At 39.2% G+C, this 13,826-nt stretch overlaps 1 protein-coding gene across 4 annotated transcripts in view; it reads left to right on the forward strand.

The window, feature by feature from the left end:
• MYPN (myopalladin) overlaps nucleotides 1–13,826 on the forward strand; it is a 106,842-nt gene that overhangs the window by 28,424 nt on the left and 64,592 nt on the right. For 3 of the 4 annotated variants that reach the window (XM_023204784.2, XM_023204781.1, XM_023204783.2), the window contains 2 exons: nucleotides 9,313–9,488; nucleotides 11,890–11,941. In XM_023204784.2, the coding sequence (XP_023060552.1) occupies nucleotides 9,313–9,488; nucleotides 11,890–11,941 (228 nt within the window). Of the gene's footprint in view, nucleotides 1–1,506; nucleotides 1,561–2,260; nucleotides 2,315–2,650; nucleotides 2,783–9,312; nucleotides 9,489–11,889; nucleotides 11,942–13,826 lie in introns of all 4 variants that reach the window. The other variant, XM_023204785.2, reaches the window with a different exon arrangement.

Raw genomic sequence — 13,826 nt, forward strand, 5'->3', positions numbered from 1 at the left:
ACTCTCTGGACATGCTCCAGGCTCAGGGGCAAAAGATACAATAAGCGAGAGGGGACCCAGGGGGTCAGGGTGATTAATCTGGGAGCTACATTCAAAGCAGCTGTGTAGGTCAGTGCCTCCTGCTTCCCCTGCTTGAGCCACAAGCACTGCCAATTTACACAGAAGCCAGAGCAGCAAATGTGTGCTGGACAAGCAGGGCAGCGTCCCAGATAGCCGAGAGGACTGAGGAGCTACTGGTACATAGTACATGCCTACCTGAAATTACAGTGCTCCTCCCCAGCAATCACTAAAAATATCCCCTGTAGTCAGAGCCAACCTCCACAAAAAAGCAAGATTTTCAAAAAGCTAAGAAGTCAACACCATGAGAGGCTCTAAATTGAACAAATAGAATAATTTACTCTAAAAGAAAGAGCTAACATAGCAAACAGAGGAAGGGAAGAAACCGTTCTTCAAAATATATAACATGCAAAAATTCAAGTACATTGAATTAACAACAACAACAAAACTAAAAAATTCAAGATGTTCATTTGTTCATTCATTCAATAACAATTCATTCAGCACTCCCTACTAGTCTCACTACTATCAGGGACTATTCCAGATACTTGGGATTCATCAGTAAATAAAGCAAAGTTTCCTGCCGTGTTACATTCTAGATGAGGTGAAGGAGAACAGATAAATATTATATTTAATACATAAGTAAATTACATAGCAATTTAGTAATAAGTACTATGAGACAAAGAAAAAGAAGGATTTCTAGAAGGAGACAATAAAAATTTTCTAGTCACTCCTCCTCAAAGTAATTTAACGTTTAAAAAAAACTATTTTAGGAACTGTTTTCATCTTCACATTTATTCATCCTCTGTTTTGTTATATCTAAAATAGGATATGTGGTAAGGGGTGGTATTGATGTCTTGGTATTAGCCACTACCTATTTATGCTTTTCTTAAGTTACCAAGAAGTTTCTGCCTGGAATAACTCAATAAGTTGTTTTATTTTACTTTGTTTTATTTATTTATTTTTTGAGACAGAGTCTCACTCCTTCACCCAGGCTGGAGTCCAGTGGCGCCATCTTGGCTCACTGCAACCTTTGTCTCCCGGGTTCAAGTGATTCTCGCACCTCAACCTCCTGAGTAGCTGGGATTACAGGCATGCACTACCACGCCTGGCTAATTTTTGTATTTTTAGTAGAGATAGGGATTTCGCCATGTTGGCCAGGCTGGTCTCGAACTCCTGACCTCAAGTGATCTACCTGCCGCAGCCTCCCAAAGTGCTGGGATTATAGGTGTGAGCCACCATGACCGGCCAGAACTCAATAAATTTTAAGAACACTTAAAACATAGACATATCCTCCCACTTACACCATACCCTCCCATGAGTGGAACATGGACATGAAGACTTAAGTTTACTAACTCAGTAGCAGTCAAACAAGACATACAAATTGTGTCACAAAATTCAACGTAACTTTTTTAGACGTCTATTATTATCTTATTGTCCAATATACTCCAGTTGCACTCTGTATATGAAGAAGAGTTGCTTTGATGCTTGGAAAGAGCTGGAAATGTGAGTAAGTAAATGTACTACTTTTTGGCTGTGTTTTAGGCCCCACATTCTTCACTTAAGAGATCAAGCATTGTTAAAAGAAGTTGGGCAAAGACAATGAAAGGAAAGTCCTTTTCTAGTGCCCAAGCCTTCTTGAAAAAATGAAAATGAAAAAAACTTGAGGCAATAATGACCCTAACTGAGTTCATTCAGTTAACATTCATACAACAAATATGTTTTGAGCAGCTGAAACATACCATACACTGTGCTAGGTGTGAGATAGACAGAGGTAAACAAAACAAATGAGATAATTTCTGCCCTTGTGTTTATTTTCCAGTAAGGAAGAGAAACATTAAAACAAATAAAACTACAAATAAATATATGATTATAAAATATATAAAGGTTCCAGAAAGGAAAAGAACAGGGTGTTAGGAGAGGGAATAACAGAAGTTGGGATAGAGACTTTGGAAGGGCTGGGGCATGGTTAAAGAAAGACTCTGAGTAATCATTCTTTTAACAAGCGTTATTACTGGTGAGTCAGAATAACACATTCAAATTACGTTTAGAAGTTGTTAATGTGCTAAAACAATGAGTCATAATATTTATCCAAGCCATGTTTTAGAAGAAATAGTAACCTCACAGCAGAATGGTGACACGCAGCCAAAAGTCCAGTTAAATCTGAAAAATGTGTCTCTTCAGTGTCTTCCTTCTTTCTTCCCAGGCTTGCTAGCTAGCCAAATGAGCAGATCTGGCAAGCCATCCTTGTGCATGAAAGGTGGGTCCTTTTCTTTAACCATCTGGACCTGCCCTATTTATCCCGATCATTGACTCATTTCTATTGAGCCATGAATCATGCCTGGCATCTACTGCCATTCTGTAAGTGTCATGAGGATTTGGCGTTCTAAAAACATGCCGCCAGTCAGGCCATTTCTATGAAAGCATTCCCTAACATGGATGGAGGTTTGAGGGTATGGTTCCCCCTGACCCTCAAAAGTCTTCAGCATAGCTGGGTAAAATTAATCCCTTTTCAGAAGCCAGCCTGATCCCTGCCTAATTTCTGAGTGGGTCATGCTGTTAAAGTCGGAGTGACAGTTACCGATTGTTTTTTTAGGCCTGCTGAGGCCATCCTGGCCATCTGAGTAAGGACAAAAACACTTCTGACAGAGAGTTTGGGCATTTGAATCATTCCATTTATCTCCTTCTGGCTATCCAATTGCTCATAGATGTTTCCACTCTCATTTTGGTAAGGACAAGAAATGTTCTCTAAAGAATTTAAATAATCCTATAATGTTTGTATAATGGAAAGTATTAGTTTTGAAATAGCTATTGATATTTGTTTTATCAAATTAATAGAGTTACATTGCTTTAAAAGCCAAATGTTATTAAAGAACAGACAATTTTCAACCCTTTTTTGCAATTTTCTGTTTATTTACTGCTAGCTTCTAAATAACATGACAGTGGTTCAAACTTTTTGTTCTCAGGGTCCCTTTACAGTCTTAAAAACCAAAGGAGGTTTTATGTGAATTGTAATATTTTATTTATTTATCATATTAGAATTTAAAACTGAAGAAATATTTTAAATATTTGTTTATTCATTTTTAAATAGTAATAATAAACATGTTAACAAAAAAGTTATAAAAAATAACTGCATTTTCCAAAATGAACAAAAAATCCATTTAGTGAGAAGAGTAGCATTGTTTTTCAATGTTTGCCTATCTCTTTAATATCTGGTTTAATGGAAGACAGCTGGATCCTCACATGGGCTTCTGCATCCAGCTTGTTGTATTATGTTGTTTGGGTTGAAGTAAATTTTTAAAAATCCAACCTTACACAGTTATGTAGTCAGAAAAGAAGAAGTATTTTAATAGTCTTTTCAGGAAATTGTGGCTATTTTTATTTGATACCATATTAAAATTAACTAGCAGTCATTTTTGAAAGATTCGTTGCAATGTGAAATCTGAAACCACACCAATAAACTTTTGTACTCTGCTGTACTGAAACCTACTGGTCTGTCTTGAACTTTGAATGGATAATATCACGTATTAGTCATCAGGAAAATGAGTAATGCAGATCTTCCAAAAGGTGATACATTTTATTATATAATATTTTTAAATCACATTTGTTAATATCATCACTGATTTCATAAAAAATTATTTAAGTATTGGAAAACCATGAACTTACTGTGGAGGATACAAGTTTTCCAAACTTCTAATTTTCCCTTGAAACCTCCGATTTTTTCATTCCAACAAATACAGTCAGGTTTTTTTTACTTGAAATGTTAGGTTTACTTCCTTCATTTTTGAGAAAATGTCTGCTGAACACTCAAGTTTGAATAACCACAATTTGTCTATCATTTGTCCTTTCAAGTTAAAATATTGTTTCATGCATTAAGCAGTTAGTTCAACCCTTAATGTAAACATCACACAAGTGTTCTTCCATATGCAACAGATTTTTATGCTATTAATACTTATGCTATTAATACTTCTTATTTTACCACCCAAATATTAAGAACACATGGTCTCAAGGTGGAGATTAATAAAAGTAATGATTTTTACTGCTTCATCAAGGACACTTTTTGGTGAAATGGAATTTTTCTTTTTCTTTTTCTTTTTTCTTTCTTTTTTTTTTTTTGGCCATGGAGTCTCACTCACATAGTGCAGGCTGGAGTGCAGTGCCGCGGTGATTTTGGCTCATTGCAACCTCCGTGCCTCCTGGATTCAAGCGATTCTCCTTCCTCAGTCTCCTGAGTAGCTGGGATTATAGGTGTGCACCACCACGCCTAGCTAATTTTTGTATTTTTAGTAGAGTTGGGTTTTTTCTGTGTTGGTCAGGCTGGTCTCGAACTCCTGACCTCAGGTGATCCACCCACCTCAGCTTCCCAAAATGCTAGGATTACAGGCATGAGCCACCCACCGCACCTGGCCTCTTTTTTCTTTCTTCTTCCTTTTTTCTTTTTTTAAACTGCAAGTGTGGTGGTAAATGCAATAACCACTAATCAGTTTTGCAACAGCACTTTAATTTGTGTTGCTAAAGCACCAGCAGTTAGACCCACAGTGGCTTTGCATCATCAGTGTAAATGTTAACACAATGAAAAGGCAAATAATATCTTCATATTATATAAAACTAGTTCTGTCTTCACAGAAAGTGAGCTACACCTTCAGAACCACTGTAATATGCTTCTACCGCGATTGCTTGCTTAGTTTGCTGATGTTAGCTATTTCTGCTGACTTCCTATTCTGCAAGATGAAGGGTTAGCACTCCTTACACTAGCATTCCCCTTGCTCCTTTATCACTTCATTATAATCATCACACTGTGGTTTAGAAAACTGCTTACCATCCTGTTACTATCTTAGTATTGTTCACTACCAAGCTTGATCGGGTAAAATGAATGTTTCTTTGCTCATACAACTCTTTATTTTGACCTTAAAGTTGATGACACTATTTTTTTTAAAACGCTTAATTCTGTGTTTTTATTGCAAATTTGTCTTAATTCGCCAACAGATTTGTGTAACTTCTCCTAAATATTCTCTTCCATGCAGTCTTAGGTGATCCATAAGGACCATGTTTTTCCCTAGAGAAATCCCTTTAGAAGCCCTTCTTCCTCCTGCTCCAACATGGAGCAGCTGCTGGTTCAGCCTGCAACTCAGTTTTCATTCTGGGACATTCACTAACGGCTCAGAAGAGGAGAGGTGACCTAGTGGGGAGATCTAAAAGCTCATTTTCCAAACTTGTAACCAACCTCCCTGTTGTAAGCTCTGTATCTCTTCCCCTATTGTCAGCAACCTTGTGTCTCCAAATCCCAAAACTTTCTGGGGCTCTGCTGCACAAATTGGCTTCTTCTTTCACTAATATCCCCAAGTGGGCACTTGGTTTCCACATTTCTCAGATCTCCTGGCTCCTTAACCTTCTTTCCACCTTCCAAGAGTTTTGAAGTCTTAGGTCTGCTATTGTCTCCCCTTCCATTCTTTTTGTCCTTATGGTTTTGTACCTTTAAAAAATTATTTTATTCTCATTTTAGGGGCATTTCCGGAGGATAGTAAAGATAAATATATGTGATCCATATGTCATGTTTAATCGGACATCCAGTATTTGAATTTGGAGCTGCACACGCTCTGAGGATTTGTTCGTACAAGCTCCTTGTGGTCTTGGTAGTTTTATGCTTTGGGAGATTTATGAACCCATTTCAGCAGCTCTATGTACTACCGCTGCCACAACAGAAATCAAAGGTTGCCATAGAACTTGATAAAGCAAATAACAAATACTTAGAAAATATTAACTATGAATTTTTTTCCATCATTCAATCTTTCGACAAACCCATCAAACACTTATTTTCTGAGTTCCTACCATGTTCCAGGGCGCTATTGTAGGTGCTGGCATTGTAGTGGTGAATAAGACCCATACGGTCCTCTCATGAACTTTGCAGTCTAGTGAAGGGAGCAAACCACAACAAAATAAACAAGTATATAAGACAATTTCAGATAGTATAAATGTTATGAAGATAACAAAAGAGGGTAATGTGCTAGAGTGACTGAGGATAAGGGAGCTATATTGGGAAGAGGGTCAGGGAAGGCCTCTCTGAGAAGGCAACATTTCAGCTGAGATCTGACTCATGAGAAGGACCTATCTTTGTAAAGATCTGGGGGAGGAGGGTTTCAGGAAGTACCAAAATTCCAAAGTGGGGAAAAGCTTATATGTTCACAGAATCAAAAGACCAATGTGGTTGGAACGTAGTGAAGGGAAGAGTAATGGGAGATGGGGTCCAGAAATCAGAGCTGGAAAGGCAAATTTGGATGTTGTCCCAAATAGAGGTAATAATTGAAACTATAGCATGAGATAAGATGGCCAAAGGAGAGAGTATATAGAAAACTATGGTAGGCACTGTGGATGCTTACAAGAGCATCTAAGACACCGTCTTTACCTTCAAAGAATTTACAACCTAGGAAACGGGACACATTTTCAAAATAGAAAATAATAAAAGAGTGTGTAATCAAGTATTTGCATGACATAGTATTTTTTTTTTAGGTGAAGTTAGAAAACATAACAATTATTCAGAATTGATAGCAAAATATAGCTTTGTGGAGGAGGTGATATCTGAGCAGAATTTTGATGGATGACTTATATTTGTAGTAGCTGAAAGGCAGAAAAAGAGAATCTCAGAGAGAAAAAACATGGGCAGAGACTTGAATGTTGGGGCGTGACCATGACATATTCATGGAATAATAAAGAATAGCTTGACTGTTGGGAAGTAGTTGAACAGGTGAGTTTTCTTCAGTGTGCTTTAGAATCTTGCCTTATAGGATGTATGTGGTGACTCATTCCTGTATTCCCAGCACTTTGGAAGGCCAAGGCAGATGAATTGCTTGAGCCCAGGAGTTCAAGACCAGCCTGGGCAACATAGCAAAACCCATATCTACTAAAAATACAATTAGCCAGGTGTGGTGGCACGTGCCTGTGGTCCCAGCTACTTAGAAGGGTGAGGTGGGAGGATCACCTGAGTCCGGGGAGGTTGAGGCTGGAGTGAACCATGATCATGCCACTGTACTTCAGGGCAACAGAGTGAGACTTTTCCACACACACAAAAAAAGGCCAGGCGTGGTGGCTCATGCCTGTAATCCCAGCACTTTGGGTGGCTAAGGCGGGTAGATCACAAGGTCAAGAGATCGAGACCATTCTGGTCAACATGGTGAAACCCTGGCTCTACTAAAAATACAAAAATTATCTGGGCGTGCTGGTGTGCACCTGTAGTCCCTGCTACTCGGGAGGCTGAGGGAGGAGAATCGCTTGAATCCAGGAGGCAGAGGTTGCAGTGAGCAGAGATCAGACTACTACACTCTAACCTGGTGACAAAGCGAGACTGCGAGACTCAGTCTCAAAAAAAAAAAAAAAAAGAATCTTGCTGTATAAATGGTAGGAGGGAGAAGATGGATTTCAGCACTGAGTGGTTAGATCTAAATTACAGGAAAGATTAGCAACTGCCAGGGCTACTTAATTTTTGACACTTAGTAGTTATTATACCTCCCAGTTAATTACTTTTTATTAAGTTGATTAACAGTTATTATTTCAAAAAATGAAAAAATGTAAAAGGGTACATTGAGCCAGGCCAGGCGTGGTAGCTCACACCTATAATCCCAGCACTTTGGGAGGCCAAAGTGGGCGGATCACGAGGTCAGGAGTTTGAGACCAGCCTGGCCTAAATGGCAAAACCCCATCTCTATTAAAAATACAAAAATTAGCTGGGCATGGTTGGGGGCGCCTGTAATCCCAGCTACTCCGGAGGCTGAGGCAGGAGAATTGCTTGAACCCAAGAGGCAGAGGTTGCAGAGGTTGCAGAGGTTGCAGTGAGCCGAGATCGCGCCATTGCACTCCAGCCTGGGTGATAGAGTGAGACTCCGTCTCAAAAAAAAAAAAAAAAAAAGGTACATTGAGCCATCTCACTCCTATCTGTCCTTATCCATCTTGTTTCCCTTTGCCCTTAATAGCCGCTTATGATTTGCATTTTATTCTTTCCAATTTTCTTTCTGCAAATGCAAACAACATGAACATATCTTATTTCTTGCCCCCCGTAAGGTCATATTCACAAGTATGGGGGTGGGGTAGAACTTCCACATATCTATGGCAGGATGATATAATGCAACCCGTAAACCCTATTTCTCACACAAGGCTAGCACCCTATATGCACAATTTTGCACCTTACTGTTAAAATTCAATTATATATCTTAGGATTCTTTCCATGTTAGTACCTAGTGATCATTCTCATCTTCTTTTTAGAGCAGCATAGTGTTCCGTTGTGTGGCTGCATCAGTCCCCTGAGGATGAATGCCTGAATAGTTTACAATGTTTTGCTGTTTGAATGAGTAGCCTATACATTCGTCATTTTGTATGTATACAAGTGGATCTGTACAATAGATTCCCACAAGTGGGATTGTTGGGTCCAAGGATATTTGCATCTGTAATTCTGGCAGTATTGGCAGACTTCTTTCATAGGGTTTATGCCATTCACACTAGCAATGCATAAGAGTGGTCAAACATTTAGACTTTTGCCAATCTTCTAGGTGAATAATGGAATTTCCATTTAATTTTAATGTCCGTTTCTCTTATTATGCACCTCTACATTTTAAACATTATTTTATATAGTATTTCTGGTAAACTTTGGCCAGAAAACTAGGCTGTAATATAAATTTCTAACTTCAAGGATATAGAATTAAAAGAAAATATAGTAACCTATAGAAACATATTTAACTTGGGTTATTTGCCAGAGTTGGGCCACTCCTGGGAGAATACCCCTCCTCCTTACTCCGATGGCTCAAGTAACAGAACAAATTAATTTTCATTTAGTTAGGTCAGATAAAACTTAATAGAAAGAAATGAGTGTCCTCAACTTTACAAACCTGTATTATCTTTTAGATTCTCTCTACATAAGCTAATGTAGCACTTAATGCATATGATAGGAATCAGAAAGTCATTTTAGGAGAAGCCAAGTTCCGCATCAAAGACCCCGATCTTTGTACTTGGCTGTTCCTGCTTTCTCACCAGTTTTCTCAGTTGTACCATTCTTAACTGGAGCTACTTTCTAATTTCCTGAGTGTGGTGTCAATGTGGTTTGAATACTGCCAACTCCTCTCACTGTTATAAAAAAATAATGTTATAATGATGGGGGTTTTTTGTTGTTGGTTCTGACTTTAAATGAAGCTCATTTAAGAGAATATCTGGAGCTGTCAATGTTACTGTCTCGCATTTGAGTCATGTCCAATGACCATATTCTTTTCCCTGCAGGTGGTACTGTGAAGGCAAGGAGCTTGAAAATTCCCCAGACATTCACATCGTCCAGGCCGGAAATCGGCACTCACTGACCATTGCGGAAGCCTTTGAAGAGGACACAGGACGCTATTCCTGCTTTGCTTCTAACATCTATGGGACAGATTCAACTTCTGCTGAGATTTATATAGAAGGTAAAACAAAATACTCTTGGAGTATGACACTTAATAGTAAGACATTTAGTTATACTAAATAAACAGTTATTGAGGGCCTCCTCTACCACACGCTATTCTAGGCAATGAGGATACAGCAGTGAACCAAGTAGACAAAAACGCTTAGACTCATTTACTGATGATTTGCATTATATGATGGGAAAGACAGAAAATAAACAAGATAAACAAATAAAATATATGATATGATAGGTTTATATAAACACTGTGAAAGAAATAAAAAGCAAGAAAAAGAAATGGGAATAGCGCATGTGTGAATGTGGGAGGTGGAGGGGTGGGGAATGAACCACAGGGTCGTTTGAGAGAAATTTACTCTAGGCAGAAAAATCAGCAAGCGCAGTGGCCCTGAGGGTAGGAGTGTGCTTGTCTTAAGGTACAGAGATGAGCCAATGTGGCCAGGGTGGAGTGAGCAAGAAAGTAACAGAAGATGAGGTCGAAAGGTAAGACGGGGTGGAGGTGGAAGCAGGGAGGTAAGCAGACCACAAAAGTCCTTGTAGGTCATTGCAGGAACTTTGGTTTTGACCCTGAGGTAGTAGATGAGAAGTTCTGGAGCATTCTGAGCAAAGACATAACATGATCTTAGTTTTTTTGTTTTGTTTTGTTTTGTTTTGTTGTTTAGACGGAGTCTCACTCTATTGCCCATGCTGGAGTGCAGTGATACGATCTCAGCCCACTGCAACCTCCGCCTCCTGGGTTCAAATGATTATCGTGCCTCAGCCTCCCAAGTAGCTGGGATTACAAGTGTGCGCCACCACACCTGGCTAATTTTTGTATTTTTAGTAGAGATGGGGTTTCACCATACTGGCCAGGCTGGTCTCAAACTCCTCACCTCAAGTGATCCGCCCGCCTCAGCCTCCCAAAGTGCTGGGATTATAGGTGTGAGTCACTGCACCTGGACGATCTGACTTAACAGTCACTCTGGCTGCTGTTTGAGAATATACTGCAGGGAGTCAAGGGTAGATGCATGGATACCATTTGGGAACACTGGAAAGGCGTTCACATTGGCATCAAGTTTATATGATTAATTTGAGGCGAAAAAAATCAATTTATGCTCCTTTGTATCTACCTAAATTTGTGCTCCTATTTTATCTTATCCTCTGAATTTTGTCTGCAGATCATTCTTTAGCACATTATTTTTTTTTTTTTTTTTTTTTTTTTACCAATAATACCTTATGTATGCCTTGGTTTTAGCATTTAAGCATATTATTATGGTATAGATGCCCATTTATCAACTAGATTGTAAGGCCAGGACTTATTTACATCTCCAGTATGTACTTGTACAATGTACTTACATAGTACCAAGTACATAGTGAGTATTTGGTAAACATTTTTTGAATAAATACATGAATAGAAATGTGTTGTATGTGTATGTGTTTTTATCCTCACATTTTTGGAGTCCAATAAATACCTCCAGATTTAGCTGTGTTATATCTTCATGGAATGCACTATCTTGAGAAGTAAATCCAGGATCAAAGCTCTGCTAACAGTGCTGAGATTCAATTGCTGGGTTTTTATTTTTGTTTTTTCTTTGTGGCAAAAAGACTTTAAACACCCCCTCTCTCACGATGAAGTATGACTTGTTAATATTAGACTGAACGGAAGAGGATCCACCTACACCTACAGTGTTTGGAATCCAGTGTAATCCCTTCTTATATTCCATCTGTGTAGGCCAAGAGCAAGAGGACTTATAAACACCAGAGAATGTCTGCAAATACTGCTCTGTTAGGCCAAAGGCATCAGCAGGTGCTTCACATACAAGAATACTTATAAATTGGGTCAGTGGCCGAGCGCGGTGGCTCACGTCTGTAATCCCAGCACTTTGGGAGGCCGAAGCGGGCGGATCACGAGGTCAAGAGATCGAGACCATCCTGGCTAACATGGTGAAACCCCGTCTCTACTAAAAATACAAAAAAAAATTTAGCCGGGCGTGGTGGCGGGCACCTGTGGTCACAGCTACTCCGGAGGCTGAGGCAGGATAAATGGCGTGAACCCGGGAGGCGGAGCTTGCAGTGAGCTGAGATGGCGCCACTGCACTCCAGCCTGGGAGACAGAGCGAGACTCTGTCTCAAAAAAGAGAAAAAGAAAAAAAAAAAAAAAGAAGTTGAGTCCGTTAATTCGAACGCTAGCACTAACTAGACATGTGACCTTGAGCAATTCTTTCAACCTCTTGGGGCCTATTTCCTCGTTTGTTAAGTTGGGTGTTAGTGTAGGGAATCACTGAGTTCATTTCTAAGATTCTGTAGGTATTCAGATATCTAGGAATCAGGTAAACAAATTATCATCTTAAAAATCTTATGTCGTGTTTAGGAACCAATTTAAGAAATTATCATCTTAACAATCTTGTGTCTTGTTTTTGTTTTTCCAGGGGTTTCTTCTTCTGACTCAGAAGGGGACCCTAACAAGGAAGAGATGAATCGGTAATTCTGATTTTCTGTCTTATAGCTCTAGCATCCTCAGATCGATTAATAGCTCAAAAAGAGCTATTAATTGGTTACTAGAACTTAAGGAGGGCGGCTCCAGGGTTTGACCACAAAATTAAATGAATAAATAAACAAACTGAGTGGATTTGAAGAAGACCCTACTTTTGCTTAAGTCTTGCCTAGCAGATTAATTTGAATCTTTCCAATTTACTCCCTACAGAGGATGAGCTCCTTAAGGGCAGAAATCCTTTGTGCATGCCTACCTTGAAATGATAAGTTGCTTCTAGCTTTTGTGCAGATATGAACATTCATAACCAGAGTAAATGATCCCTCTTTGACCCCCTTCCTTTATCATTCTCGTGGCCTTGAGTCAACTCCTCCTTCTCTCCTGACTTTTATGCCAACCACCTCCTTAAAGGGCTTTCTGCCTGCTTCGGCCTTTTTCTCTGTTTTACAGTGTCCGAACTGCAACCAGTTATTCTCTAAAAGAGATCAAGATTCTGATCCGATTGTTTTCCTGACTCAGAAAAAGATTATTATCTATGAGAAAACAAAAATCAAACACGAAACAAGTAGCAACATTTAAAAAAAAATCTTCACATGGCGTACATACAAAGCCTTATTCAGAAGAGCATCAACCAAGTTTTTCTGTCCCCTCCTCCCTTCCCTACCTCAGGCTGTCTACATTGTTGACATCTCACCCAAGTCATGTATAGTTCCTCTTTACTCCTTCGTTCAAGATATTCACTTTGCTAGGATTGCCCTATCTTCTCTGTCTAGCAAACTCTTATTTATCCTACAAAACCCAGTCTAAATGTTCTTTCTCTTTGAACTCTGTAATAAACTCCCCTATTGCACACGCATCACTCCTTCCTTGTGACTTCCATAATGTGTTACAAACCTAAGGGGTATGAATTTTGATCTATCAACTTAAATAAGCAAGAAATATCCCATTTGTTTATTTGCTCTAAATCTATTTGTAGTTGTTGGGATTTAGCCTCAGGTGTGTATCATAGAGACTCAAATTAACTGTGACTTACATGAAACAGATATTTATTTCATATTTACATGGAAATCTGAATTTGGTGGGTAAAATGACTCCACATTCCACTAGGTTCCTGTCTGCTTCCTGTTTTCTACTTTATCTCACGCTAAGATGTTGCCCTCATCTTCTTAGGCTAAAATAGAAAGAAAGAAAGGCTCGTCAGCCTTTTAAGGTCATCTCTCTTAAAATACATATACCACTATCCCTCATATCCCATAACCAGAAAGTACTCATGTGGCAACACCTAGCTGCAGTGAATGTGGGATATGTAGTCTTTATTTGGAGCAACCACGTAAAGAAATCAGATATTCCATTATTGTAGAAGAAGAAAACAGATGCTTTGGACATACTGATTGGCTTTGCATCAGCACATCATTCTGTTTGAGACCAGATGCTGCCTGGTTGGGGAAAACATTCAGTCTGGTATTGAGTGTCACTTTCCCCCTCACAGTTTTACAATGAGACATAGAGAGAGACAGCAGTTTTGGAGCAAGCACCATTCTAAACACATTACATGAATTATCTCATTTAATCCTCACAAAACCCTATGAGATAAGAATTTTGTATTACTTATTTGTTTGTTTTGAGACAGAGTGTTGCTCTGTTGCCCAGGCTAGAGTGCTGTGGTGCGAGCTCAGCTCACTGCAACCTCTGCCATCCAGGTTCAAACGATTCTCCCACCTCAGCCTCCCAAGAAGCTGGAATTACAGGCACACACCACCATGCCTGGCTAATTTTTTTGTATTTTTAGTAGAGATGGTGTTTCGCCATATTGGCCAGGCTGGTCTCGAACTCTTGGCCTCAAGTGATCCACCCACTTCGACCTCCCAGAGTGCT

The sequence above is a fragment of the Piliocolobus tephrosceles genome, chromosome 9, assembly GCF_002776525.5.
Source record: "Piliocolobus tephrosceles isolate RC106 chromosome 9, ASM277652v3, whole genome shotgun sequence".
In the NCBI taxonomy this organism is placed as follows: Eukaryota; Metazoa; Chordata; class Mammalia; order Primates; family Cercopithecidae; genus Piliocolobus; species Piliocolobus tephrosceles.